At 30.7% G+C, this 27,488-nt stretch overlaps 4 protein-coding genes across 7 annotated transcripts in view; 1 reads left to right on the forward strand and 3 right to left on the reverse strand.

The window, feature by feature from the left end:
* Positions 1-2,839: 2,839 nt before the first annotated feature.
* Positions 2,840-5,083, reverse strand: LOC101490335 (uncharacterized). Of its 2 annotated transcripts, none has more exons than XM_004509382.4 (2): positions 4,843-5,083; positions 2,840-3,796 (listed from the first exon to the last, which is right to left on the reverse strand). In XM_004509382.4, exons 1-2 carry the CDS (start codon positions 4,857-4,859, stop codon positions 3,016-3,018), a joined length of 798 nt encoding a protein of 265 aa, XP_004509439.1. In that variant the 5' UTR covers positions 4,860-5,083; the 3' UTR covers positions 2,840-3,015. The 2 variants fall into 2 exon arrangements, with proteins under 2 accessions (XP_004509439.1, XP_012573771.1); XM_012718317.3 differs by having other exon boundaries at positions 2,840-3,707; positions 4,843-5,052.
* Positions 5,084-7,680: 2,597 nt separating this feature from the next.
* On the reverse strand, positions 7,681-14,227 carry LOC101490653 (protein GET1-like). 2 transcript variants are annotated; one of them, XR_003474281.2, is made up of 8 exons: positions 13,741-14,060; positions 12,780-12,859; positions 11,597-11,667; positions 10,935-10,993; positions 10,760-10,841; positions 10,457-10,506; positions 8,113-8,276; positions 7,681-7,877 (listed from the first exon to the last, which is right to left on the reverse strand). XR_003474281.2 is itself a non-coding variant. In XM_004509384.4 (8 exons), the coding sequence occupies exons 2-8, from the start codon at positions 13,855-13,857 to the stop codon at positions 8,202-8,204; spliced, it is 534 nt and encodes a 177-aa protein (XP_004509441.1). In that variant the 5' UTR covers positions 13,858-13,876; positions 14,067-14,227; the 3' UTR covers positions 7,794-8,201. The 2 variants fall into 2 exon arrangements, 1 of the variants encoding a protein (XP_004509441.1); XM_004509384.4 differs by adding an exon at positions 14,067-14,227 and having other exon boundaries at positions 7,794-8,276; positions 13,741-13,876.
* Positions 14,228-19,746: 5,519 nt separating this feature from the next.
* Positions 19,747-21,253, forward strand: LOC101491293 (HMG1/2-like protein). Its single transcript, NM_001364922.1, has 7 exons — positions 19,747-19,953; positions 20,113-20,214; positions 20,328-20,385; positions 20,481-20,525; positions 20,644-20,724; positions 20,823-20,891; positions 20,988-21,253. The coding sequence occupies exons 1-7, from the start codon at positions 19,913-19,915 to the stop codon at positions 21,015-21,017; spliced, it is 426 nt and encodes a 141-aa protein (NP_001351851.1). The 5' UTR covers positions 19,747-19,912; the 3' UTR covers positions 21,018-21,253.
* A 1,295-nt stretch (positions 21,254-22,548) lies between these two features.
* The window catches only part of LOC101491617 (uncharacterized), a 10,987-nt gene continuing 6,047 nt past the window's right edge, over positions 22,549-27,488 (reverse strand). For both annotated transcript variants that reach the window (XM_073363814.1, XM_073363813.1), the window contains 15 exons: positions 27,342-27,481; positions 26,982-27,077; positions 26,828-26,876; positions 26,599-26,726; positions 26,175-26,421; positions 25,859-26,013; positions 25,632-25,756; positions 25,052-25,175; positions 24,917-24,975; positions 24,608-24,704; positions 24,063-24,252; positions 23,740-23,841; positions 23,398-23,519; positions 22,984-23,043; positions 22,549-22,858 (listed from right to left, as the gene is read on the reverse strand). In XM_073363814.1, coding sequence (XP_073219915.1) covers positions 22,751-22,858; positions 22,984-23,043; positions 23,398-23,519; positions 23,740-23,841; positions 24,063-24,252; positions 24,608-24,704; positions 24,917-24,975; positions 25,052-25,175; positions 25,632-25,756; positions 25,859-26,013; positions 26,175-26,421; positions 26,599-26,726; positions 26,828-26,876; positions 26,982-27,077; positions 27,342-27,481 — 1,802 coding nt within the window. In that variant the 3' untranslated portion in view covers positions 22,549-22,750. The remainder of the gene's footprint in view (positions 22,859-22,983; positions 23,044-23,397; positions 23,520-23,739; positions 23,842-24,062; positions 24,253-24,607; positions 24,705-24,916; positions 24,976-25,051; positions 25,176-25,631; positions 25,757-25,858; positions 26,014-26,174; positions 26,422-26,598; positions 26,727-26,827; positions 26,877-26,981; positions 27,078-27,341; positions 27,482-27,488) is intronic.

The raw sequence follows: 27,488 nt of genomic DNA on the forward strand, positions 1-27,488 counted from the left end.
GGTACGGTATTTTCATTATTTGATTTTCATATATAAACTATGTATATATTTGATTCTAATTTATTTATGTTCAATTTTTATATCGCACAGTACTTTGACAATTACAGTCCAACATACTCTGAAAGATATCTAACTGAAATAAAGGAAGACTGGTGTCAGTATGTGATTAAAATGAAAATTATTTAAGTTGTTGGGAAATGGCATGCTGCAAGGGATAATTATATGAATATATGGTAGTTCTGTTCTGTGTAGTTCTGATAGTTATATGTATATGAATAGGGCACATTTGAAAAGTTGTGAATATGTAGTTATATGAATATGTATATAGTTCTGTGATGTTGTCAATATGTGAATATGTTGTGAACTGATTGTGTAAATATGTAAAGTTATAAAGTTAAATTATAAAGTTATATAGTTCTCTTGTTGTGTACTGATTGTGTACTGATTGTGAAATAATTGTGTGAACTGATTGTGAACTAATTCTGGATGAAAAAGATTTTAGAAAAAAAAATTAAAAGACAGCGCTGTAATAGGTGCATAATAATGCATATAATAATGCATCTATTGAATGCACATTTTACAGCACTTTTTGAAAAAAAACGTTGTAATAGGTGCATAATAATGCATCTATTGCATGCACCTTTTACAGCGTTTTTTTAAAAAAGCGTTGTAATAGGTGCATAATAATGCATCTATTGAATCACCTTTTACATCGTTTTTTCTAAAAATAAAACGAGTATAACAAACGCGCAATATATCTACCTATTTTATAGCGTTTTTTATTTTAAAAAGCGTTGTTGTATTTTTTACAGCGATGGATGCTACAGTGCTTATTTTTTTTGAAAAAGCGTTGTAAATAGCTTAAAAAAGCGTTGTAAAATAGGTTTTTTTGCATAATGCTTGTCGATCAATCTGACATATTCTCATCTCTAACTCTCGAGATAATTGAAGACAACTCTGAAGCACAATATATATATATAATAATTATATTGGACCGAGTTCATCAAGTTAAAACTAGTTTTAACTTATGGTCCAATCTAAAAACTACAGTTAATGACATTTAAAATTATAGTTAATTATGTTTTATAGATCTTAATGAGTTGGAATATTGTAAATATATTCATTAATCGTTCACTTAGTTTGTATAAAAAATTAGTTATTCACTTAATGTAATTAACTATCTATTTGATAATTATCTAAATTGCTATTGATATTTATGGTCAATTTTGTATCAAAATAACACACTTCAGATTTTTTACCTACAATTTTTCCTTCGACTATGTAGGGTTCTACACCGTGTTGTATATATTTGCAACTTTAAATCCTCTTATTTTTACATCCAAGCTCACCAAATTGTACTCTTTTGCAATTTTTTTATTCTCGGTGTTAATTGTGTACATATATGATAAATAATAAGCGAAAGATATCAATTAACCAATACAAATGAGGTAATTTAGATAACAAATGTTTTATGTAAAAAAGCATAAAAATAGGTTTATCACATTACTGCATGGCAAAACTATGTCAACTGAAATAGAAAGTGGAAGAACGTGTTTGGTATCTCTCTGGCTGTTAATCTATAAATAAAAAATAAATAAATAAATAAGTCAAAGGTGAGGAAACTGGCAAAGTAATTGACCAAAATTTGACTCCAACGTTAAGTAATGTGTGCAATTAAATTTGTCAAAGGCAGCTAGTGGACTAGGACATATCAAATGCAGCATTCAACTAGTTACGTTTTCTTTATTGTCAAAAAAACTAGTTACGTTTTTATTATTATTGAAAAACTCAACTCGACTCATTAATGCTCATTAAATTAATTGTAGTGAAGAAGTTTTGATTTCACACACCACCTAACGCAAAAAAATGATAAAAGACCTTCAGAAAATGTTTTACATGAAAGAGAAGGCTTACATGTGTCTTAGAACACTTATAATATACTAAAAATATTAATTTTATTTTAAAAAGTGTGCATTTTCATTTCTAAATTGCAACATCAATTAGTTGTTTATGACTATCATTTATTAATTATTACTTATGATCCACGTTGGGTGTACATAATCTTCTCCAGATCAATGCAAACTTAAGTCCAGTTTAAAAGCATAAGACGAGAAGGATTAAGCTATTGAATTGTCATATATGTAATAAATTAAAAGGCTAGTTTGACCATTAGACAAATAGGCATAGCTGTATTGATTTTCAGTATCAAATCAAATCACATATTTCTCCATGTTTGAATTTCAGTCGGATGCTGAATTTAAAAGATAGAACCAAATATTTAATGTATTGGGTACGACAAAGCACGAAAAAAGTATTAAATAAATAAATAAATATATATATATATATATATATATATATATAACAAAACAAAACAAAGGTTTTTATATTACAGCAGGAAAGTTAATTAATGTAAAAAAATTAACTCCATCCTAGGTATTATACATGTTTCAAGGTTGTTAAGAGCGCAAATTAACTCGCACAATCGACTTGGAGGTAAATGGTAAACTTAAATTTGAGGTAACCAAGTTCCCGCGAGTTGACTCATGGTTAAATTGTGGAATCATATCGTTTGAGAGTTTGGAGCAAAATGGATTGAAGGACTTTGGAATTAAAGGATGAGAAAAGAGAATGGAGGGGAGGAAACTCAATACTTTAATTGATAGAAGTTTATTTGACTGTATATATATAAACACTATACTCCTGCAAAATTATTCATTCAAACAAATAAATAATGCCCAAATACCACACATAAATATTGAAGTTTAGAAAAGCCTTACCATGACAGAAGAGAACTTGCAGGGTCTACACAAATTTTACCTTCCACATACTAAGCCACATATTTGAAGGCTCTTTCTATTAATAATCAATTAATGCATCCATTACAGACATTCAAATATAAACACCAAGTTTTGAGCTAGTATTCTTCTAAAACTAAGAACATTGTAATAAAATAATGCAGAACAAAAAGGTTGAAAACCTAAAATAAGATGCACAATCCCTGACAAAATATCTCATTTACTGCCTTGATCTTGACTCGGCTCGTCTAGCTTCATCAGGAGTAGAAGGAAACAGTTCCACATACCTTGATCCAATGGTCATTTTATCCTTGCACATTGCTCTCTTAGCCTCATCTGGCGATACGAACTCTACATATGCCTCTCCAGTAGCTTTACCATCTGGGCGACATGCAATGTGTACCCTATCTTCTATCAGCTTGTAATCTTTAAAAAACTCAATAATTTGAGATTTGGTCACCATGAACGGAAGTCCACGCATCTTCAATATCTCAGTGTATTCCATTTGGTCTTTATCACTGAACCTCTTGGACCGGGAGGGAGGAGGGCTTCCATGATAATCATTGTCATATATTCCTTCGTAATTGACCTCAGCAGCAACAGCATTGTAATAATCCTGCTTCTTACACCTAAAGACTTCCACATATCTGCGACCCATGTTCTGCCGATCCCTCTGTAAAGCAAACTCAACCTGCATTGCTCCTGCAAAGACTACAAAGGCCTCTCCAGAGAACCGCCCGTTCTTGTTTACCAGCAACACATCGACAATGGTCAGTCCAGCAAAGAATTTCAAAATGTCAATGTCTGTGCAGTTAAACGGAAGCCCCCTGAGACGAACGACAGGAAAAGGAGGAGGGGGCTGGAAGCCACCAGCATATCCATAAGGTTGAAAGCTGCCTGTTCCGCTGCTCACTGCGAAGTATGGATTGGATTCCATCATTCTTTGTCTCTTTGAGCCAACCTCGTACCCGTCCGAAACCCCCCCGCTTCCCAACATTGCCCTTCAAATTTCCATACCCAAAAAAAAAATCCCCCACTCAACATGTTAATAAAGCCAATCCCAACCCATGTTTCCCTGATACTTAATTTCAATTCCTAACGTCATAAATTTTATCATATTCATCACAACTCCAAAAACAAAATATCATTTTTCTTAAAAGTAACAAGACAACGACCAGCTAAACCAATAGAATGAACAAAGGATGAACACAATCACATGATTTTCTTTGAAAAAAATTTGATCAGTTAACATCCAAGACACAAACCATTTGCTGGACATAACACATACGTAAAACAACATCAAAAATAAAATAAAATAAAAAGTCATACAAAGGAAGCAGCTCAAGGTTAATATAATAGCAGAACAATATGCTTAACGCCAGACTAACAAAGCTAGGAAGGTTAATTAATTAAAGAAAATTATGAAAAAGCAACACAAACAAAAAGTAAGAAAGATATCATATTATATATTCCATATTTTCAAAAGAAAGTTATCTATATGTGTGTGGCAACATGTGTGACAATACAGTACCTACTGATCCTAATCACATGGTTGAAAGAAGCCCAAGAAAATTGTATATGCCCACAGATTTTTCACATTTTCACAGCAAAATTCATTAGCAGAGAAAGCTTTTAACAAAATAAAATGATAAAACCCTTATATCATGTTATAGGATATAAATTATTTAAAATACATAGCTATACACACGAAATTGAAGACAAAATCTGAAACTCTGAAAGAATTTTCCTAGCATAGACCTTATCAATATTTCTATATTTTCTATCTTAACTAAAAAAATTTATCATGTACCAATGAATCACAATACCAAAGTTAATCGATCATCTAAATATGAATAAGTGATATTAACAAACCAAAAAAAATAAAAATCTCGAATAACTTCAATTCCCAAACACGAATAGGATTCCTAATCATAGAGATCACCGCAGAAAAAACAAACCCCAAAAAGGCAACAAAAAACCACATTCGAAGGAAACTATAAGAAACGATAAAAAAGAATTAGAGGAAGATGAAGTTTAGGAGACTTACCCCCTCGGTCCGTACATGTTTCCACGATCGCCGAAGGATCGGGCGAACGGGGAATCGGCCGACGGAGGAAAACGATACGGATCCAGCGGTGCGATTCTGAGAACGAAACGTAGTTGAATTGAAAATCGTAATGTGAGAAGAAAACCCTAACTAGGGTTGCGAAATCGGGTTCAACGACCTTCTTCACGGAACGGAACACTGTGCACCCTTTTCAAGTTTTGAGTGTCTTATTTATTATATCTTTTTTCTACGTCAAAAAAAATATATTTATTCTTAGATTTAAAAGAGGTGTAAAATTATTTCGCAAAACAAACAATAATTAAATATCTCAACATCAATAAAAAATTTAAATAATTTTATTCGATTTATAAATCATAAAATGTAATGTGACATATTTTAATGATTATAATTGAATCAATATTGTAAAATTATTTTACAATCCTAAACCTTGAAATTTTAATTTTTTATTAAATAGTGTGGTCCTTTTACTCATTCATTAAAATGGACCACTTTTTAAAATATAAATTAAATTGTATTTTTTGTTGTCGTATTTTGCTTCATATAAAATTTTGATTCTCTTATTTTGTCCTCTAATTTTGAAAAAATATTATCTGAATGTTTATGTATGTGTATTTTTAATAGGGGATGCTTTTGGATTTCGCATTAGAATGTGGAAAATGACACTTTTACATATAGATTATCAAACATGTATTAGTTTAACACATCTTATATTTCTTTTAATTTAAGATTCTATCTTATATCTTATATTAACTTTTTTTTTAAAATAGAGGTTATAAGGTGGAGATGTAATTTTTTTTACTCGTTCGAATATGAGGTCGCATCTATTGTCATTTATTTATTTATTATTTTTTACAACAAATAAGTAATCATTAACTATCCCATGTCAAAACAAACGTGTTATATTAACTCTTCGATAAATTAGCAAAATTTTATTTGATTAACAATTTCTCTATTTTTTTCTTCATGCAATATAAAAGGATAAATCAGGAGAAAATAGTTGTTAACAAAATATAATAAAGTTTTAATTTATTGCAAAATAAAGGAGAAATTTATTAAAATAATATACGACATTGTTTGTTTCGATGCGTCTACTCAATATTAATAATTTAATATATTTTTTATATTTTGTTTTATTTTATTAATAAAATTTTGTTATTTTAATTAATTTTTGTTTATTAAATTAATAATTAGTCGTTTGTTATAAAGAAAATACGGCAATAGATGATTGCAGCCTTCCATTAGAAGGAAAAAAGATTACTTTAGCTTATCACCTCAAAGGTAAAAAATAAAAGTAAAATATTTTTATATATAAATTTCAATATAGCGTATAATTGATAACTTTGAATGAAAATGAGATATAAATGAGAAATATTTCCATAATAAAAATACTTTTATATGTAGAGAAATGATAACAAATATCGTAAGGATTGTTAAAAAACTAAATGACAAAATGCGTATCTTAAAAATAGTACATTCAACACTTTAAAAAAAAAAATTTAAATGATTTTTTAACTAAATAATGAAGTTACAAATTTATCAAATCAATTTGTCGTTTTACATTTTATTCAATTCTTTGAATAGTGAGAGATTTTGACACGAATATCTCTTTTTTTTCTTTTTAATTTCAAAATGTCCTGCTTTAAAAAAAAAAAAATATAGAATTGCCCTACTTTTTTGCCCCATTGCTGATCGCATCATCAACACAAGGTCGCATCCCGGGGATGCCACCATCTACTATATATATATATATATATTTTTCCATTTTATTAATTTTGCTAATTATTATTTAATAAATTATAAATAATTAAATTATTTAAAAATTCAAAAAACTATTAATAAAATAAAATATATTAATAAATAATAATAGTAATTTTAATAATATTTTAAATTTTAATAAAAATAATAATAGTAATAATAATAATAATAAAGTAAAAAATACTGAAGGACAAAATATATCAAATTTATATTTTATCATTATTATTATTTTCATTAATTTTTATTTATTAGATAAAAAAAATAGGAGAAAGTTGTTATAATAACATGCAAAAATGGAGGAAGTTGTTATAATAATTTGCCGAAACAAAAAATAGGAGAATGTTGTTATAAGAATGTGTCAAAATAAATAACGTATTCCTTATATTTTGCCGATAAAATAATTTCTTAACAACCTCTTCTTGTTTAACTGCATTTTTTTCTCCAATATAATGTGTTTTATTTTATTTTATTAATAGTATTTTGATTTTTTAATTATTTTTAATTTATTAAATAATCAATAACTCAATTGTTAACAAAAATAATATTAAGTGTTAATTTACCAGCAAAATAGGATTATGTCGGATATCTGGTTGTACTAAACATTGTCCAAGCTGGCACATCTACTCAAAATTGATGTATTTTTTCCTTTTGATTTAGTGCAATTTTATTTTAATGTATTAATATAATTTTCTTATTATTAATATTATTATTATTATTGTGATTATTATTATTAAAATTATTATTATTATTTTTCTTTTTTTAATGTATTTTTATTTTATTAATAGTATTTTGATTTTTTAATTATTTTTAAATTATTTAATAATAATAAATATAATTTACCCAATAACAAATACAAATGGCAAAAAAAAAAATTAAGAGGCCTAGATGTCATTTAACATGAAATTTTTTCTTCTTCAGGTCGCATCCCAAACTGGGGCTAAAAAGTAGAGCATTCTTATATTTTCTTTTAAAAGTGGAGCATTTTAGAATTATAATTTAAAAAAAGATGATATTTCCATCTAAATCCCGAACAGTGAAGGAAATTATCTAAATCCCGAATAGTGAAGGAAATTGTGTATACTACTGTGGTTTAAATAAGTTTGTATCCTATGATTTATCATATCGTGCCAGTACATATAGAAGTAACCTCGTGATACTTGCTATACAACACTAAATTGAAATTGAAATTAGAACTACTTCCCCCTTTTTGGATGCAATAGAACCAAATCCCAATCTTTTGTAACGATTTCACATAAACCCTAATAAATAAGAACAAAAAACATCAATTAAAATTACAAACCTATTAACTAAACACCACAAAATAAATAAATAAGACTAATCCAAAGGCATTAAAAGACAAATCTCCTTAGTTAAAGACAAATTTTCTTTCTAAGCACACAATAATTTCAAGAAAAAGTAAAAGAAAGCACATCCCCCAGAAGATATGCACGATCATATAACAAGCAGGGGGAACAAATTTCAGGATGTACAAACCTAGTAACGTCCTGTTCTTCCCATTTTAAATCCAGGATACCAGTCCAAGCAGCTACCAATCAGTCATTCTAGATGAAGATCATGAGAATCTATTTGCTATACGTGAGTTTACAAATAAATCTGCTAACACGGGAAGATACTGCTAGCCAAGGTATAATGCCAACCTGCCAAATGATATATATCAGTTTGAATGACATTCACAAACTAATGGACATTTTCATATATGAACTCTTAATGAAATCATGAAAAGCAATTATATGTAGTACTTCCATAGAGAGTTTTTGCCAAACATATTAGAAAGAAGGGGGAAAAATAAATTATTTCCACATGACTAAGCTTAAAGAATCCCGCAAGTACTTCACTTAACCTCTCAAAAACCAAACCTGGGGATGTTATTTCAAGCCATATGGGAATCATCTGATCAGCAAACCTTCCCAGTTCCCACACTCTATTTGCTTCATACAGACTTCCTTATTGTAGATCACAATGGAAAAGGTATTTTTGGCATAATGTTGTACAACTCAATGATGATATGCAGGCAACAAGATGAACAAACGAACAAAACCCAACTTAGAGCTAAGTGAGAAGGTTTTAGAGTAGATGACGTTGTATGTCTAAGAAAAACCTCTTGACAATTACCTAAGCCTCAAAGACATGAAATTGATGCATCTAGTTTGACTTTAAGGCCACGTTTGGTGGTCAAGATAAGAAAGATAGAATATGATATGTTATCATATATCTTTATAATTCAATGTTAGTTGAGCCAATAGGATATGAAAAGCTTATCCCAGTGGCATGCCCTATTCTATTCATTAGTCATTACCACTTCGACCATTAAGCACCCTCTGCCATTGTAGTCCACCTCAAACATAGTATAAGATAACATTATACAATCTTGAGGATTATTTGATCCACATCAAGCATTGGATAGGATAAGATCTTATCGTACTTGTATCTTACCCTAATTTTACAAACTCTCTTGTCCAATCTATCCTCATCCTATCCTGGTCACCAAATGAGCCCTGGTTGTGTTCACTCAGTACCAACAACCAGTATATTTACCAGATGGAAGAAAAAAATATCCAGACAATGAATGATATGTTACAATTCCAACACTATCTCTTTCATGGCATGTTACCACCCATCACTAGCCAAAGCCTCAAAAGTAATCTTAGGAACTTTCACAACATCAAGAGAAGCGACAGAGGATGGGAAGGAAGGATGATGATGCATACAATGATTAAAAAAAACAATATAGAATGACAAGTTACCCTAGAACATGCACCTTTTCTTAATATAATGGAAATATCTAATATTCTATCTTGGGGTAGAGATAGACAAGAGTGCAACAATAGAAGAAACAAGCTTATCCCCTTGAGCCTTTTCTGAAGCAGATGGTGGAGTTAGAGGGTGACATACATATACCTAGTGAATGGATGGCCGAGGAGGAAGGTATCACCAAGCTCCAACTTCCAATACACTAACAACTCAATGGTCAACCTTATCTGTATCAGAAAGTGGATGGTCCAATCAAAGGTCTAATATTAGTCAAATCTACATGCAGAGAAGCGTGTCCTCCCATATCCACAAGTCTAAACTTGCTATTGAACCACATTAAGCAAGGTGATGTTCCTTACCATGGCTATATATATCAGTACATCCCATATGTCTTACTCCAGTAAGTTGGTTTTCTTACCATAACCATCCAACTTCCATGTTGGCATTAGATAGAATCAATACTACTAGTACTATACGAGAGTCAACATCAGAAGTCTAGTACTTCGTCCTTTCTCCTAGATTATCAGTCACTTATGATTCATCACCACCCAATGTGTGTCGGAAAGAGTCAGTGTGAAAAAATTTAAAATGAAGAGATATTTGGAGAACAATACCCAATGTGGATGCAAGTCACTATTTATGATGTGTATTAGGCTAAAATTACAGTGTAGTACATGTAATAATACAATGACCACAAATACTTTCTGCACATTAACCACGTGCAATAACACTTTTGCTCTCAACAGTTACCAGAAAAATATAACTCACTACAATATCATCCATGCCATCTTATTGTATAGCTCCAAGTCTTAATTTGACACCAATGAATTTTTTTAAATCCACAGACATTTAGGTTATTCATTAATATCCATGTGCCAAGAGAGTGTCACAAGCTAAATCAAATCCTCACTCAAAAGAAAATGCATTTGTTTTTATACAAGTAAAAGCTCAGATCATTCAATGATTAGGACCTAAATAAGCATCATTTTCTTTGAAGAATGCTTCTTTTATATACAAATATTTCAAATTTCAAATATAATAATGACAGATACTAACAACTACTCACCATAATATTGTTATTTTGAACTCCTCCAGTCCTCCAAGATAATAATCTTCCTGCAGAAGAGCATAAAGTAGTTCAGCATACACACGCACAAAAACATTGTTTTCTACTTTCAACAATTAAAGGGAATGAGTCATCCCATTTGTCTGCTAGGTCTTTATTATGACAGAATCCCAACAAAAAAAAAAGACAGACAGACAGACTTTTGTATAGCAATCTAATCAACCCAACACGTCTTGTTCAAATGGGGGACACAGTTTATAATGTAACCTAGTAGAATTGAAGTCTCGATCATAATTGCATTACCAAATGGTTGCACGAGTTGTTGAGATATGCTAGCCACAGGAGAACTCCAAAACCAGATAAGCAGAATTAAATATGTCAAAATCTACAAGGCATAACCACATATGTATCTTATCACTTATCAGCATCCGCGAAGAAAAAATGTAAACTGAAAATCAAATTTAATATCAGGAAATACCTTTGAGGTGAACAGAACTTGCGAATACAAAGCTGTATCTTTGGCGTGTAAATGTTGACCTGGATATTAAATGTAACTATAATTTTTCATAAATGCTAGATTTGTGAAGCAGGAAAAGGCAGAGAAACTAGAGTAGTGCTACAATTACAGTATAATTTTAAGACTTACTATGCAATTTGATTTGTAGTAAGAATTGATGTTGAGATTACTTTTAGTTCTATTAACTAAGTTTTACTCTCGTCTATTCCCCCCCTTGTGCAGTATTGAAGAGATGAGAATGTTGTGATAGGTAAGTAGTTACACAGTATAGCAGTGAAGAGAATGTTACAATAGATAAGTGGATACACAACACAAGATAGGATTAAAAATCAAATTATTAGAAAGAAAGTTGGGATACCTCCTATCGTAGAAAATATGGTAGAGTCTCGTACTTGTCTAGTTTGGGCATGTGTTAAGACCCATAAAAGCAATAGTAAGGAAGGTAGACTAGATGAAAGATAGTATGATAGTTAAAGGGAGGCTAAGGAAAACTATAATGTTTCATTTAGGTATAGCAACAAATTTATCTTCATAGAAGACTCAAAATTGTAGCTATTAACATGACAAGACACATTTAAACAGAATGCAGCATGTAAAATGACTTGCAACAGGAAATAACTCACACTTTGCAAGTTCCTTCTCCTTTGCAGCTGCCTGTCTTTTGATTTTTGCTGCTTGTGCAAAGGTGGATGGCCTGAGAGGACAAAAAATGATTCATGTATAGTATCTCACACAAACATATAGAGAAGAAAATAAATGGTGTTTCAAGTTTCACCAAATAACTTGGTTGAATCTTTACAACATGAGCCAACTACATCCAATAAGAAAAATTATTTTGTTGTTGTATTGTTTGATTCTTTACTCTTCATGTCTGAACTATGGTTCATGATTTCAATTATTCTTGTTGTTGTATGGCCAGACTGTCACTAATCCCCTTCAATATTTCATCCTCAATAGGGCACAGTGCGCATTTGGACAAAACCATAGGTTTACCCTCTAACTTTTAATTCCCAGTTGACCACACACTAACCTTTTATCATTCTTGTGCAAGCTCTAGTATTAAGACCAATATAAATCATAATTAACCCCTATCAACTTGCAAAATACACACACATAAACTTAGTCATCTCATGGGAAAAAGTCCAAACAAGATTGTATCCATGACAGCTGCGTATTTGGATTGGGGTTTTTTCATTGGGGGATGGGGGGAGGGGCTCTACCATTTGATACATATATTCTAGAGTTTTATATAGATATATCAACTAAGTGACTAACAAATGCAAGGTAATGGAATTTAGGGATGGAATACAATTACCATATACCATCATTAAGATATTTTATGAAGATATGAGGAAAATCTCCATTCCATTGTTTGGGAAGTAAATGAAATGACAAAAAATATTGTTAAGTAATAAGTTGGTTTCATCACAAAACACCAAGCCAAGGGGGAAGAAAAATAAAATAAGGTATTGGAATGGATGGAGTGGAATGAAATATATTATAACTTATAACAACTTCCACTTCATTCTACCATGTTCCAAACAATGGAAACTAATGTAATTCCATTCCATCGCTTCCACGTAGTCTAAACAGCCCAAATGCTTGGCATTTGAGCCTCTAAAGTCCAGAGGTAGCATTTGCTTAAAATAAAGTGGAAGAAAGTTGGTATTTTCACCTTTTGAATTAAAAGCTCGACGCAAACAACAATTATACAAAAATATCAAAACCAATTGAATTTTGAATCCAAAGAAAACCAGTTCCTTTTCATGGAAGAAGATAGTGTTTGCTAAAGCATGGATTACATACTGCGACAAGGAGTTTGCCTCCTTCAAAAGTTGTTTTATTTCTGCACGCAACTGAATTTCTTTTTCCTTCTCAGATCCACCCTGTAGCAAAAGCATATGGCTAAAATAAATTAGTAACATAATCACCAGTCCGTGTCTTAGAGAATCTATCCTGCCAAGCACGAGAAAGCAAATAAGCACTTAAAATATAAGGGTAGAAACGGAGTAGATAAGACAATCACTGGAACATTATGCAAAGGTTCAACTTTGTCTCATTAAAATACCACAATTTTTACATGGATAATCAATAAGTGGCATTCGGCCCCAACTGTGATCTGGTAACGCAATTAGTAACCTAAGCAACAGCCTCAAATCTCTCTCATTGAATGATTCACCTTCACGACAGTTATTTTCATTCTTGGGCATGGGTTTAGTGAATGTTTAAATTGGCAGAGAGTTTGGCAAAATCACGATTCAAAGAGTAGCTTTTGTAAATGGTGGCACAATGTGATTCAGCCAAAGTCACCACCAATCCAAACAAGCACCAAGATTTGATCACAAAAAGCTAAAAACTACACCATAAAGCTTGGTCTGATGCCGAATCATCATGCTCCGATAACTCTATGAAGCACGAACACCAGACACGACACAAATCCAAACACACTGACACTACTAATGTAAAAAATGTAGGACACTGGATATAACTAAAATCCAATAAATGGGAATTCAAAACCCAGACCTACACTATCCTATATCATTCAAAGAAACATCATCACAAATACATAAAAATTAAACAAGTTTTGAAATGTGAAAACTATTGTCCTACAACAAATAAACAATTGTTTTCCAATACCCTATAATAAACTTGAAAAAGACTACGTATATTTACCAAGTGAAGACCAAAGTTGCAATTGAGCAACACAGACAGATACACACACTATAAGAATTCAGAAAATAAGTTAAAATTGAAGATGATAACGAACCTTCTTGAAATGATCAGTCCAATGGGAAGCAAAGTGAAAAGCGAGAACAATGAAAAATATGAGAGGAGCTGATAGCGATCTTTGATGTTCTTCACTTGCTGCTTCGTCTCCCATCATCGATTCAATTCGAAAAGAGCTAAATTAAGGGGGGAATTCAATGTTATCAAAGCTAAATCGAACAACGAATCAGTAAAGTTTCTCAACCTAAAGGAACCAAACAGAGACAGATTCGAAAATCTAAATCTGGAAGATAATAATTTGGTAATAGAAAACTGGAATACACAAATCAAAAACTGGAAATGAAAAGCTCAATGGAGAAATCTAACCTGGGACATGCGGTTCAAACAATAAAATGCTCAATATTAATAAATCTCATCCTAATTTTTCTTTTTATTTTAAAAAATCTCATCGTAAATATTTATTTTTTTTACATAAATATTAAGCTTGAACATTGGCTGTGAATAGGTAAATTGGGATTCAATTTTGCCAAATCATCTGAAATTTAAGATTTATAAGTTTAATTTTGATTAATTTTTACATCAGTTTATCAGTTTAGGTGAATTTTGGTGGGTACGGATTATACAAATGTGCTTGTTTGGATAATTAACTTTTTTTATTGAAATGTTCATTTTCTTTGATTTTTTTATTATTTTATTTTCAAATTCATTTAAAAAATACATATAAATTTTTTAATATTTTTATTGATGTTTAAGTAAGTTTTACAAAACATCTTATTTATCATAATAGTAGTAGTGTAATGATTAAGTGGGATTTAGTAACTCATGCTAAAAAAAAAAAAAGATTCTTCTACTTATAATTTTAAGTGATGCGATCAGGTTCGAGTGATTGTGTGTTTATTTTTTCTCAATCATACTCAACTACTCAATTTGCATAAATACACAATTTTGAACTTATGTGTTATGCGACTTACTATAACTCGTTTGTATATCAAATTGACTCATTCGGATGATTCGAGTTTAGTCGAGTCACCTAGTTTTGCTCGATTCCAATAAATATTCGACTAAATTATATTTTTTAATGAAAAGTTAAATTATAATTTTAATAGTTTAAGTTGTTTTTAAGTTTCACTTTAATCTCTTAAGATTTTTTCGTTTTATTTAATTTTTTAAGATAATTTTAACTTTACTCTCATCCATTAATTTTTTTCTTTTATAAAGGTGAGACAATTTAATCATTTATGTCAAAAAAAAATTGCTTTTGTTAATTGTTTCTTATTTGGTTATTAGTTGTTTGACTCACAAGAAGAATAGAATCCATACGTGCAATTTATGTATCATTATCAACATCATTATTAAACAAACACAATTTTATTTATGTGATTTATGTATCTTAACAACTATAATCATCATCAATATATTAATCACACAAATCCCTCGTAACTAACTATTATTATAACTTAACAATCGTCTTAACTAACCATTACTCAAGTATCTAATTATTATTATCCATATTTTGTTTAGATTAGATGTTATTAATCATCGTCTTAATAATTTTAATTAAATGTTATTAAATCATTATGTGTTAATTTAATCGACTATCTAATCCACTTCATTGATTAATTCCTTAAACAATTTACCAGTTATGATTAACTCTTTCGATAAACTAGCTTATCTAATTGAATAATTTTACACTTAAACACTTTATTGTTCTCTAACTCAATCCTAGTTGATTATCTTATCCAAATGCTTAATCTTACGTCTAATCCATTATTAAGGAACTAACCTATTAACTCTAGTCGCAGTCTGACATTTAAGTTAATTGCATTTGTTTGATAATTCAATTGAGTATCATGCTCACTTAATTAATTCACTTGCAAATTTCGTTTAACAAAGTTAATTAATCAACCTTGTTTGATTGATTAACACAACACAATCAATAATCAACATTCGATAGAATCATAAGAGAATCGTGTTCATCATCACCGATGTAGATAGGTCATCACTGGGATATAGAAACCATGTATACATGCAATTAATAGTTAATCAACACTCAAACGTAATGAGTTACATTTATCAAACATATTGATCGACAAATTATTATATTTGGTTTGGTTCAATTATCTTATTTTGTTGTCACCATAGTGATTTAATCATGTATTCAATTATGGTCGTGTAGCTCATAAGGATCATGTACTTTCATATTGATCGATTTCTACTTAAATACTAAGAAATGTATTCGTTGGAGATCTTGAATCATCGTTTAAGGTAAATCAATCTTTAAGACATATTCATATACATCTTCATAATTAATTTAGGGTATCTTCAATTAAGAAGACATATCTAAGAGGATGTCATTATCAAAGAATTTCATGTGCTTCTTCAGTCAGAGCGTAAGTTCATCCTTAACGAACAGAGGATATTGGAATGTTGATTTCTTGTCAGAGTGTTTAGTTAAAATATTGACCAAACAGTCAATTGGTTTACCATATTTATCAGACGTAAAGTCATCTGAGTGAACTTGTATTAACAAATTCGTCGGAAGTGCATAAAAGGAACATTTATCACAATCAGACACATGTCTAAGAGATTATTTAGAGTCAATGTGAACTTGTTTAATAGATTATTTTTCTTTATTCATTGGAGGATCTCACTTATACCAAAATAATGACTATATTAGAGACCTTATTTTGAGCTTTCTTCTTTTGATCTTTGAGTCAAATGATCAATAAGGGTCTTTAGTCAAATGCAGATAATTATTGTAGTATTCTTTTTCTTTGTCTTTATAGGGTCAATTTTTAACTTGTATTTCCTTTTAACGCTTTGACTTGAACTGTAGATTATGAGATGTTTGTTGCAATTCTTTTTATTGTTATATTATGACTCACTCTATTAGTAAATATAATTATTTGTTTATTAGGTGATAATATTATCTGTGTTAAAAACACTTAAATTATTATATTTAATTTACTTATAATTTATGCTACCTTAAAATAGATAGTCCTTAATATAATTGTTTGTCTTCTAACTTAATTTGCACACTTAGCAAATACAACTAGAGGATAATTATTCTTATTTGTTTATTTTATTATCATCAAAACATCAACTAGAATATTGTAGCTAAAATCATTTGTGCACTAACAATAATCTCTTTACAAACGACTTACCAACTTATAATAGGTTTATTGGACCAGAGTGGTGATCAAAATATTATGTGTGCGGTTAAATATTGAGTTAATTCACTCAACAAGGTTGATTATTATATAACTCCATGGTCAACTTTCATTATATGTCTAAGTCAATTTTTCTCATAAAATACTCTGAGTCCACCTCAAGGTTTATTATGTAGTTTTACTTTAGTATTTCTCGAATGACCATGGCTCACTCAATTAATATTTTAAATAGATAAAATTAAAAAATTGTCAAATATATTATGAAATTGAATGACCATGGCTCACTCAATGAATATTTTAAATAGATAAAAGTAAAAAACTGTGAAATATATTATAAAAAAAAGTGGAATATATATGAATGAAATAATTATCCATGTTTACAATATTTTTTTCCGAAGTTCTTTATCCTTTTAACTCCCTCATAAAAACACGTGCAATGTGTTAAATCTAGTACACACGATGGAGAATTTAGGCACACATTATCTAGATGATTATAGACACTCTTAATGAATTTGTATCTATCAAAAATCAAAATATGTTGACTTGTGATGTCACATGACTTATCGAATTTTACAAAATAAAAATCATAACCCTTTGTCTCAGCTTCCACTAATGTAAAAGCAAATGAGAAATATATTGTTGTTCTCATATTGTGCAACACTCAGCAATAGAGTCTATTAATACCCGTCATACAATTAAGGTCCATCAACTTAAACAATCAATTGTAGAATGCAAATTGGGTGGAAAGTCCATATAATTTTATGGAAGATCCTCAAATTACTTACGAAATTGTTTTCATCTATGTTAGAAATGTTGTCATTTTCACCGTGGTTGTTAGAATAAAGATTTACATGACCACAATCTATTTCAGCAGGTCATTGTAAAATGTCTCCAAATTATCGTAAATCTGTTTGATAGCCTTATTTATTTGCTTTCCAACCCTTCATATATGATGTTGTATAGTTAAACACTTTCTCAAGTGTACATAATTAACATTAACACTTCGATTTATAGATTGATTTTCAACTATGAATCGATTACTTCACATATTAAATCAAAGTCAAGCTTGCAATGATATTGTGATACAATGTTGTTTGCACATGCTGGGGTCCACTCAAACGACCAATCTCTTAATAGCCACTCGTCTTGCAAAAGTGGAGCATACACTTAAACTCGTATGGTTCATCCACACATTGATTGACCACGAACATAATCTCGTGAGTGCTTTCGGTGGAAGTACTTGATTGCATGACCAACATCCTATTTACTACAAAACTCCATCCTTATAGCGAAAGTTGCATTTATCGAAAGTGATTTATATTAAATGTTTATCTACATGTGACTCAAAAGAGCGAAAAAGATTGATTATAAGAAGAGAAAATAATAGAAAAAATAGCAAGAAGAGAGAAAGATGTAAAAATAAGAGAAGTTCAATGTAATTTTACCATAAACAAACCTGAGAATAAATAAAAAGGTAAAAATGCTATATTTTCTGTAAGTAGAGAAAATAATAGAAAAAAGTACAAGAGAAAAAGATGTAAAAATAGAATAAGTTTAATGTTTGATATAATTTTAATACTTTTGATCCAAAAGTTTCTTTTTGATAATATATTTGGAGTTTGAATCATCAAAATATATACCTTTGTAATTTTTATTAGATTTTGACTTTTTTTTAAACCCAAAAAAATGAAAAAGTAAAAAAAATAAAAATAAAAACTATTTTTTTAATAGTAACAAATGTTCTGATCTACATCATCTATCTTTCGAAAACAAGGATAAAAAATGAAAATAGAGTTAAAATTAGGGAGATTGCCAACACTTTCTTCTCATTCATGGAGATAATTTTTTTATGGACTTCGTACCTTTTAAATCTCAATTTATTCTCGCTCTCTCCAATTCCTCTTTGCCCAACTTCTTTCAAACATATTTTTCATCTTCACACCCCCATCTAAAATAAAGGACATGATTTGACTTGTACCCTACTTTATATATTTTTATTCCATCTAAAATTATTTAGATTATTAAAGTCTCTATTTTTAAAATTTAAAATAGGTAAAAAAAAGATCATGCAAATGTAAGATTTTCCCCCCTTTAACGAGAGTTTGGTCCCGGTTGAAAAGCAAGTTTAAAGAACATTTTTTAAATCAATCATACATTAAGAGTTTTGTTTTGGATTTAGAAACAAATATTCTATATATAATATTAAATAATTTGAATGAAATCCAACTCTGTATAGATTTGATATACTATATAAATCTTAACCAATAAAAAAAAAGTTAAATAATATATTATGTTGTTATCATTATTCATATAATTGAATAAATATGTTGTCTATAAGTGCAAAAATGTTTACATTTAATGATTGTGTATACTCATTAAACTTTAAAATTAAACTTATTATTTACGTTTAACGATTACGATATTTTGTTTGAAATTTGGGTTTGGACTCCACATGTATTCAAGCCCATTAGCCCAATATAATTACAAAACCGACGTCCGCTAAAAATCCCCGTTTTTTAACAAAAGACCAAAATTACAAAAGCAACCCTACAACTCTCAAAATATCTCTTCGAAAGATTCGCGTGGCGCGTTGGTCATAGCGCCGGGGCATAAAAGTAAAACGCTCCGAACCCAAAAGGCTAAGACTGTCATCCCACTAAACCAATAACACGTATGAAACACATCAAAACCAGGAAGCGCAGTTTCAATACTTCAAAACACAGAGACAAAGGAAACACAAGGGAACCAAAGAGCCAATGAAATAACATCACACGGATCGATGACGTGGCAAAATATAAACGAAATCCCGCGTAAACCCCAAACTTCAATTTTTTCGCGATTCGATTTTTATTAGCGTTTTCTCTCCTATACCCTTCGCTTCTAACCCTTCTTATCCCCTCTCGCGCCCAAAACCTCATAACATCACAACACAAGCCACGTTTCCTAACTCGGTTACTTTGACTCGGAACGATTCTCTAAATTTGAGTAACTCGGAGCGATTTTCTCTTTTTTTCCTTTCGATTTTCTCCTTCTTCGTTCGTCATGCCGAAGGCTAAAGCTGATTCCAAACCCGCTGATAACAGGTAAATTGTTTCCAACGTTCGCTATTCTAATTTCCAAATCTCTTTTTCGATTATTTTATTTTATTTTGCCGTTTAGATTTTAGATCTGAATCTTCGATCTAGTTTTTTTTCCTTTTATGTTGATTTTTTTTTTGTTTTTCGTTGATTTTTGTGTTTTAGGTTAAAGCGCAAAGGCGCAGGAACCGGAACGAAGCAGTCGAAGAAAGCTGCTAAGGATCCTAACAAGCCAAAGAGGCCTCCGAGTGCTTTCTTCGTTTTCATGTATGATTTTTTATTTTATTTTTTATATATTTTTTCGATTTGAATCAGTTTTCATTATGATTATAGATTTGTGATTTCTTCGTTGTGTTTAACGGCCTTTTTAATTGTTTTAGGTCTGACTTCAGAGAACAATATAAGAAGGATCATCCTAATAACAAATCCGTCGCCGCTGTGAGTAATCGTGTTTTGAATCTCGTGCGAAAATTTCTTATCTGTTGTTTTTTGTTTCGAATCTTATTCGTAGTTTATTGTGGAAAATTAATTAGGTCGGTAAAGCTTGCGGAGAAGAATGGAAATCGTTGTCTGATGCTGTGAGTATTTTGCCAAAATATAATAACTTTTTCATCGTTATGATGTGTTTGAATTGATTTAATTTAATAGTTAGGTTTTTTTTTTTAATTGAATTTGTATTTTGATTTTATCTTTCAGGATAAGGCTCCCTATGTTGCTAGGGCATTGAAGAAGAAAGCAGAGTATGAGAAAAATGTTCAGGCTTACAATAGGAAACAGGTGAATACTCATATTCACTTTTTTTCAAACTACTATTTTGGCTTTTGTTTTGATTTATAGTTGATTGATTGATTGTACTTTGGTATTTGATGTGTTAGGCGGGAATAGAGGAGGAAGATGGTTCTGACAAGTCGAAATCTGAAGTTCATGATGAGGATGAAGAGGAGGTAGATAGATTCATCTAAACATTTTATTTGGTTTGTGTATAATTATTAATAATAATTAGTTGAATGGTTTTAACTTTTCTTGTTTTAATCTTGTAGGAGGACGATGATGAAGATGATGATGAGTGAAGTTGCTGTTACACGTGATGAATCTTAGGAGAAAATTGGGGAAAAAATATTTGTTTTGCTTAGGTTGGGGTTATAATATGTTGTGATGTAACCAACCCACTTTTATTATCTGATGATAGTTTATGAATTTTTATTGTCTTGTTGTCTAGGTTTAGATAGTGAACAATCCTAATTACGGTTCAGTATCATTATCCTGTACTTAAAGTCAATGCTATGATACGTTTCAATTCTGTTCAGTCTCTTCTATTTTTTTTTTTTTGTTTATTCACATTCACAATGAAGCCGTTTTGTTTGAAGCATTTAAGTTATTAGTTGTAACTGTGTCTGTCGAGTGTTATCTTTGTAACCACCAGCTTCACCTTAATTAGGTTTCAAGCAACTAATAAACGAACGGTTAATATTAAATAATGGGATTTAATAGCCAAATAAACAAATGTTAAATAAAGGGATTGAGGTTGTCATCAATCCATTTCAACGTCGCTGTACTTCTCAACTGTTTTGGTTTCGTTGTAGATGTTACCACAACTTATTGGTTCATTGTCTTAAAATAATATGAACACGCTTGTGTTTCTTTTGCTGGTTATTTGCATTGGGTTTCATTGCCTTAAAATAACATATGAACTAGTTGTTTCTTTTGCTGGTTAATTGTCATTGGATTTCTACTTTGGAAACATTGAGCACCGAAAACTGTGAATGCATCGAGTCTGACCTTTGGAGAATGAAATTAACTGAATTTCACTGCTGAAAATGATGATATAAACTTTTTTAATATGGATATATGAATATAATGAACGTATGAATGTTAATATAATACAATGGTGGCTTCTGCTTTCCACCGCGGTCCCCATTTTTCATGATTCCCTATAATGTATTTGATAATATCTCCAACAGTTGCGAGAAGTAGGTGGTTTGGAAGAAACTATGGGAGTTGAACCAAACAAGAGGGTGAAGTATTAGAGTTAATCCTATTTGCATTCCAAACAATAAGTGATGGATTGGACACCACAACAACCAAATAAACTAGAGATTGAAGTTGTTGAAACATAGAGAGCGAGGGATCTTAACCTGATTGTGAAAAGAAAAGTGAAGGTACTAAAGAGAGTGAAATTAAGTGTGATTGATTGTGTTTAAGTTCAGTTATATTTGGGGTTGTTCATCCATATTGACCATAACGATGCAAAAGCAACACTATTTCTATTACATTCTTCTTTTGTAACTTCACTTTCTATGAACATCACTCTCCCCGGTACAAAGTGAAATGAATTACACTAGTTAGATTTAAAAAATGGAGGTTAATCCATTTCATTCTATTCTGCTCCATTTTATTGTACACCAGTATATCACTAATCTAAACATTTTTCCAAAATATTGAGAAATTGACATAATATGAAGTTAATGATTGATCAATTTGAATTAGTCCAACACAAGAAGAGCTCAAGTTGAGAGTCCACTTTAAAAAGGATAGCTGATTACATTAACAATCTGATTCATGATGCACATGTAAATAAAAAAGATAATGAAGAAACCAATCTCACTCAACAAATGCCTCCACTCTGTATACGAGTACTCAATATCCATCCACAACAAAAAATACAGGAAACTTTTCAGTGTTCACATACATGTAGAAAAGCTTCATCAATAAACAAATGTATTAAAAAGAAAAAAAACACAGAATCACCTTAAATACATAATATAAACAAAAAGTAGTAAATCTTAGAAAATAAAAGCAATTATCAACTTCGTTTATCTTGTTGCTGTTCAGCAGTTCGCAATACTTGATTAGCCAATGATGAAAATGATTTTGCTGTCTCTTGCATTTCTGTGGTTCGAAGGTTGATACCCTGCCAAATCAGAAAGTGTATATACATGTGTAACAAACAAATTAGATATGAGACATATTTTGCAGCACAGTTGTTTAGGCTATGACAAAATATTAACTTTTTTTATGAAAAAGAAGGATAGATACCTGTAGTTTTTTCAAGTTCTCTTGCAGCTTACTTTCTGCCAATTTTGCAACGCTTGTTTCCTGCAGTGCCACCAGAGACATAATTGAAACATGGTTCCAACACATTTCGTAACAAAATGCAGTTCTTATGGTTGTGAGCTTAATTGAAGTGTCTTTGAGAGACAACGTTGACGCTGATTAAAACGTTCAATTCAGCAGATAATGATAGTAGATTTTAGCTTCTTGATAATGAACAATCTTAACGCTAAAACAACATTGAAATAACAAATACTCTGGATAACCGAAGTGAAGTTTTGTCCTAGGTGATTTCTTTCATTTGTAAAGAAGCGTTGATCATTCCATGCTTGTGAAATGTTGTATAATGGCATGTAAGTCAAGCATAATTGAGGTTGCATACTAAGGCTATATACTTACATTGGAGGAAGAAGACAACCCATATCTCTTCTTAATTTGATCGACTGTACCAGGTTGCTCTTCTTGTTGCTCTTCTTTAACTGATGTTTTCTGGATGTTTCCCTTCATCTCTTTTAATCTTCCTACATATTGGATACTTAACTAATTTACTAGCACTAAGCGAACAACAAATTTTAAAATGCAAAGTTTCATGTTTCTATTTTCTCCTCAGTTTTATTTCCTTCATAATGAAATATAAACAAAAAGAGTATTTGAAAAATTGATATATCTTGTCTAAATTTTAAATACCCCTTTTGCTTACATTTTATTCCAGAGGGAGTAGTTCACTAAATTGTCACTAACCTTTTAGAGCCTGAAATTTTCCAGTCAATTTCTTCTTATTAAGAGCTCCCAATATACCATGGTCTTTGCGCTTTTCTACATGATCATCTAAGTCAATGTCATCTGTAAAAGAGAAAGGAGCACAAATCAAATTGATTATCTCAAACTTCATTCTCCATTTGATAGAAAATTCAACATATATACTACAGATACATGCTTACATAAGATTTGAAAACCAGAAAAACAGACCATAAGTTTAGTAAGAGTTAAGACAAACGACAGTTTTTGTGTTTTCCTTGAAGGCTACGTTATATTAGTAGCACATTTATAAGGTACTTTCCTACCTATGTTTAATTCGACCTCGTCTTCATCAATTGTCAGGTTATCATTATTATCAACATCACAAGGAAAATTTTCATTTGAAAAGATCACTGAGAGTTCCTGGATACTTTCTCTAGAATCTTCTGTTTCCATGGGGGGCACATGCTTTTCTTTACTGCCAGAGAAGTCTTTGATAACAGAGCTGAATATACCCTGGAAAGCCAAAAAAACAAGATTGAACACCTTTTTGTCATAAAGTCGATGGATCCGTAACTTTTTAAAAGCACTTTTGACACTTTTCACATATATTAAGAAAAATAGTTATGTACATTTTATGTACGAATATTCATAAAATGCTCTTTTGCATGTGAATGTATTCAACTTTGACTCTTTATCTCTTAAGACACTTAGTAGTATTAATTAGGGTTAATTTGGAAAAAAATAATAAATGTATCTAGTAGTTTGAAATGAGGACTTATTTTGAGGGATATATTTTTTCCTCCAAAAAGAGTTTATACTTAGGGACAAAAGTATTATAGTTTAAAAAGTTAATAAAACTACTAAATACCTTTTTCTTTTCCTTATGAATAACTTGGCTAGGGACAAGCTCTTCTTGTGACAGCATCATTTCTTTCCTGTAGATGCAGCTGACAGAATCCAAAATCCTAAAATGAAGTCAAGCAAAATGTAAAAGTTAGGCTACAAGTCTGGAATGTTGCTATCTAAAGCAGGAAGTTCATGAAGCACAACATAAAAAGAACTAAAGAAGGCAGTGAGAAATTTTATTTGCAATTGTCAAATAAATTTTATTTGCAATTGTCAAATAAGATTCTAAGTACCATTCTATAGCCATATATTTTATACTGTTGGTATATACCTGAAAATATTCCTTTGGACCAACAATGAGACAGCAAAAATTTCTTGGTTTCCATTCACCTGTAAATGGAAGTTGGGCTCGTTAAAAATCAAACATCTACAGAACTTTTTTTTGCTAGAAAAACTATGTTCATACCAAAACAAGATCTCCTTTGGATGAACAACATATTTGCCAGTCAGAATATGACTTTGATTTTGGAGGTGAATAAATGAACCCTCTAATTGTTGTCTCCACAATCATGGATAACTCTGGCAAAGACCTATTATTTGAAATAGATGTCTACGCATTAAATCTCTAAGACGAACACATCCGCACGAAAGTGCTTGACATTTGGATAAATTAAACATTTAATTAACAAGTGCTGATTATATGAGAGCTTATCTATAAGTTGTTTCTACGATTAAGGATATTTATATGAGAATTTATGAAAATAAGCTGAAAATAACTTATGAGTACTTGATAAGATATTTCTAGAAGTTCTTTCAAACTCAAACACTTACATAAGTATTTATGTCATACGATAATCTTAAAACATGCAAGGCATACTAGTATTATGCTCTGCCAACAAATAGTAGAAGATTAACTTAACATGTCGAACAATTATATATCTTTTCTTCTTTGATAAGTATTCTCATATGCAAATCAAGTTTACTAATATGTTGCTACCATCAAATTATGTTTTCATGATATGCACATAGTAAGAAAAAAGTACCACCTTAATTCTACTCTTCCATCAGCAAAAAGGAGTACAAGGCCAACACCGAAGGGACCGTAAAATGTCGATGCCCAACAACAGGAAGAGGATTGAAACTTCTTCTTGTGAAGCACCTTTTTAACACCCTAAAACATAATTACAAAAAAGCAATTGCAACCATAAGCTAATGTAGTAATTTCGTTGTTATTCATGACTCTAAATTATGACTGAAGTAAATCATGCATTACCTGAATAGCATGCGTTAATGAATAGACATATAAAGCTTTCTCAGAACAAAGAAGAATGTACAATTGCTTTGTTGTTGCATTCTCAGTATGATTCCCTTCACTCAAGAATAATCCATCTTTTGTAATTGATCCTGTTAATTGTTCACCTTGTCCATCTGTGTACCAAAATATATTTACTTACTACTCTTTTCAATAATATACTTTACATCCATCAAGACAGTGTAGAACTATTGATCCGTAATAGCAGAATAAGCATGCCGATTATTATCGATAAGTGTATGAAAATAAATCATAGTGCCAAACTTTGAACACTTACCAAACACCTGCATAAATAGAGCTTTAGATGGCTTCTTAGGATGAACAGTTCCTGTGCTCAGCATATTACCAGTTTCCTTATCAAGCGCCAGGACAGAAGAATCTTTTGTTCCAACCGCTAAAATGTTTTTATCAAAACCATGCAAACTGCACGTTAGGAACTGCAGAGAGATGACACCAGAAGAAATTTCACTTGCAATATGTTTCTGATATAACAAAGTTAGGCCATCCATGTTAAAAACTGAAACCTGTAACATATTGGATTAACATATATTAGTGCACAGATTAACTAAGCAGATTAAAGACAACAAACATTTATAATCCCAAAGTACAAGAACATAAACTATTGTCACTTTAATTAATAATAATAGAAAAACTGAGCTAAATCATTTTTGGATTTTTTTATGAAAAGAAAATTATCTCACATGCCCTTGATCAGAACCAACAGCAAGACGGGTTGAGCTATGATCTATGTTGACAGAAATTATGGCCCCATTAATCTTTACAGTTTTCACACTTTGGATAATATGGTCAGTCCCTTTCTTTGTACCACCTGCGAAAATGGATTGAAAATGGAAGTCAGTATTAATTCAAATATGAATTATGCTAGCTTTTTGATAACTAAACAAAAGTGATATGCAATGTGAGACATACTAAAGATGTTGGTGACATATGGTTCAAGTTTGAATCTAAAGACGCGAACCTGCAAATCATGTTTATGTTATACATACATACGTACATACTATAAATAAAGAGAATATAAGGAAATTAACAGATTTTATGGAATAAAAAATTGAAGGAACCACACCATTCCACTCTGGTCACCGGAAACAAGAAGTGGAGAGTTGATATCAAAGTACAGTGATGTCAAGGGTATACCACTTAATGAAAAGTCATTTTCACTCTGCATTAAGGAAACAAACAAGAAAAATAATTAAATGAAAAGAAAGCAACGATAACTAAATTTTTTAAATACATGGAAAAGAAAATAACAGCCTTTAATTCAGATGCAGCTTACTTGAGCTTAAAGTTAATGATGAACTAAACCTAGAATGGTTTTTTAAAATCTATTTTGCATTATGCACTTCTAACCACATTTATAAATTTCTTTATCAATGGACTCCTTGCTTGAATAAACACCTAACTTGAGAGCTAGAGATGATATTACCTGTTGTTTTAGTTGCAAAATTGGGGTGAAATGAGGGCATGAAGCATCCCAAAAGTTTACAGCTCCATTGCTGTGTCCAGTTATATACAGGTTTTGGACTTTTGAAAATCCAGAAAATTTGGCAGAACTTTGATTTGTCTCAGCAGG

Source organism: Cicer arietinum, chromosome 7 (assembly GCF_000331145.2).
Source record: "Cicer arietinum cultivar CDC Frontier isolate Library 1 chromosome 7, Cicar.CDCFrontier_v2.0, whole genome shotgun sequence".
In the NCBI taxonomy this organism is placed as follows: domain Eukaryota; kingdom Viridiplantae; phylum Streptophyta; class Magnoliopsida; order Fabales; family Fabaceae; genus Cicer; species Cicer arietinum.

What these genes read in the sequence shown, in the direction of transcription:
- LOC101490653 (XM_004509384.4), bottom strand. Translation starts at nt 13,857, where the DNA reads ATGATGGGAGACGAAGCAGCAAGTGAAGAACATCAAAGATCGCTATCA. An exon ending in GGAGAAGGAACTTGCAAAGT is followed by an intron (nt 10,994 to 11,596) that starts GTGAGTTATTTC and finishes TTTAATATCCAG; the next exon opens with GTCAACATTTACACGCCAAA. An exon ending in AAGTTCTGTTCACCTCAAAG is followed by an intron (nt 10,842 to 10,934) that starts GTATTTCCTGAT and finishes TATGCCTTGTAG; the next exon opens with ATTTTGACATATTTAATTCT.
- LOC101491293 (NM_001364922.1), top strand. Translation starts at nt 19,913, where the DNA reads ATGCCGAAGGCTAAAGCTGATTCCAAACCCGCTGATAACAG. An exon ending in AGTGCTTTCTTCGTTTTCAT is followed by an intron (nt 20,215 to 20,327) that starts GTATGATTTTTT and finishes TAATTGTTTTAG; the next exon opens with GTCTGACTTCAGAGAACAAT. An exon ending in ATGATGAGGATGAAGAGGAG is followed by an intron (nt 20,892 to 20,987) that starts GTAGATAGATTC and finishes TTAATCTTGTAG; the next exon opens with GAGGACGATGATGAAGATGA.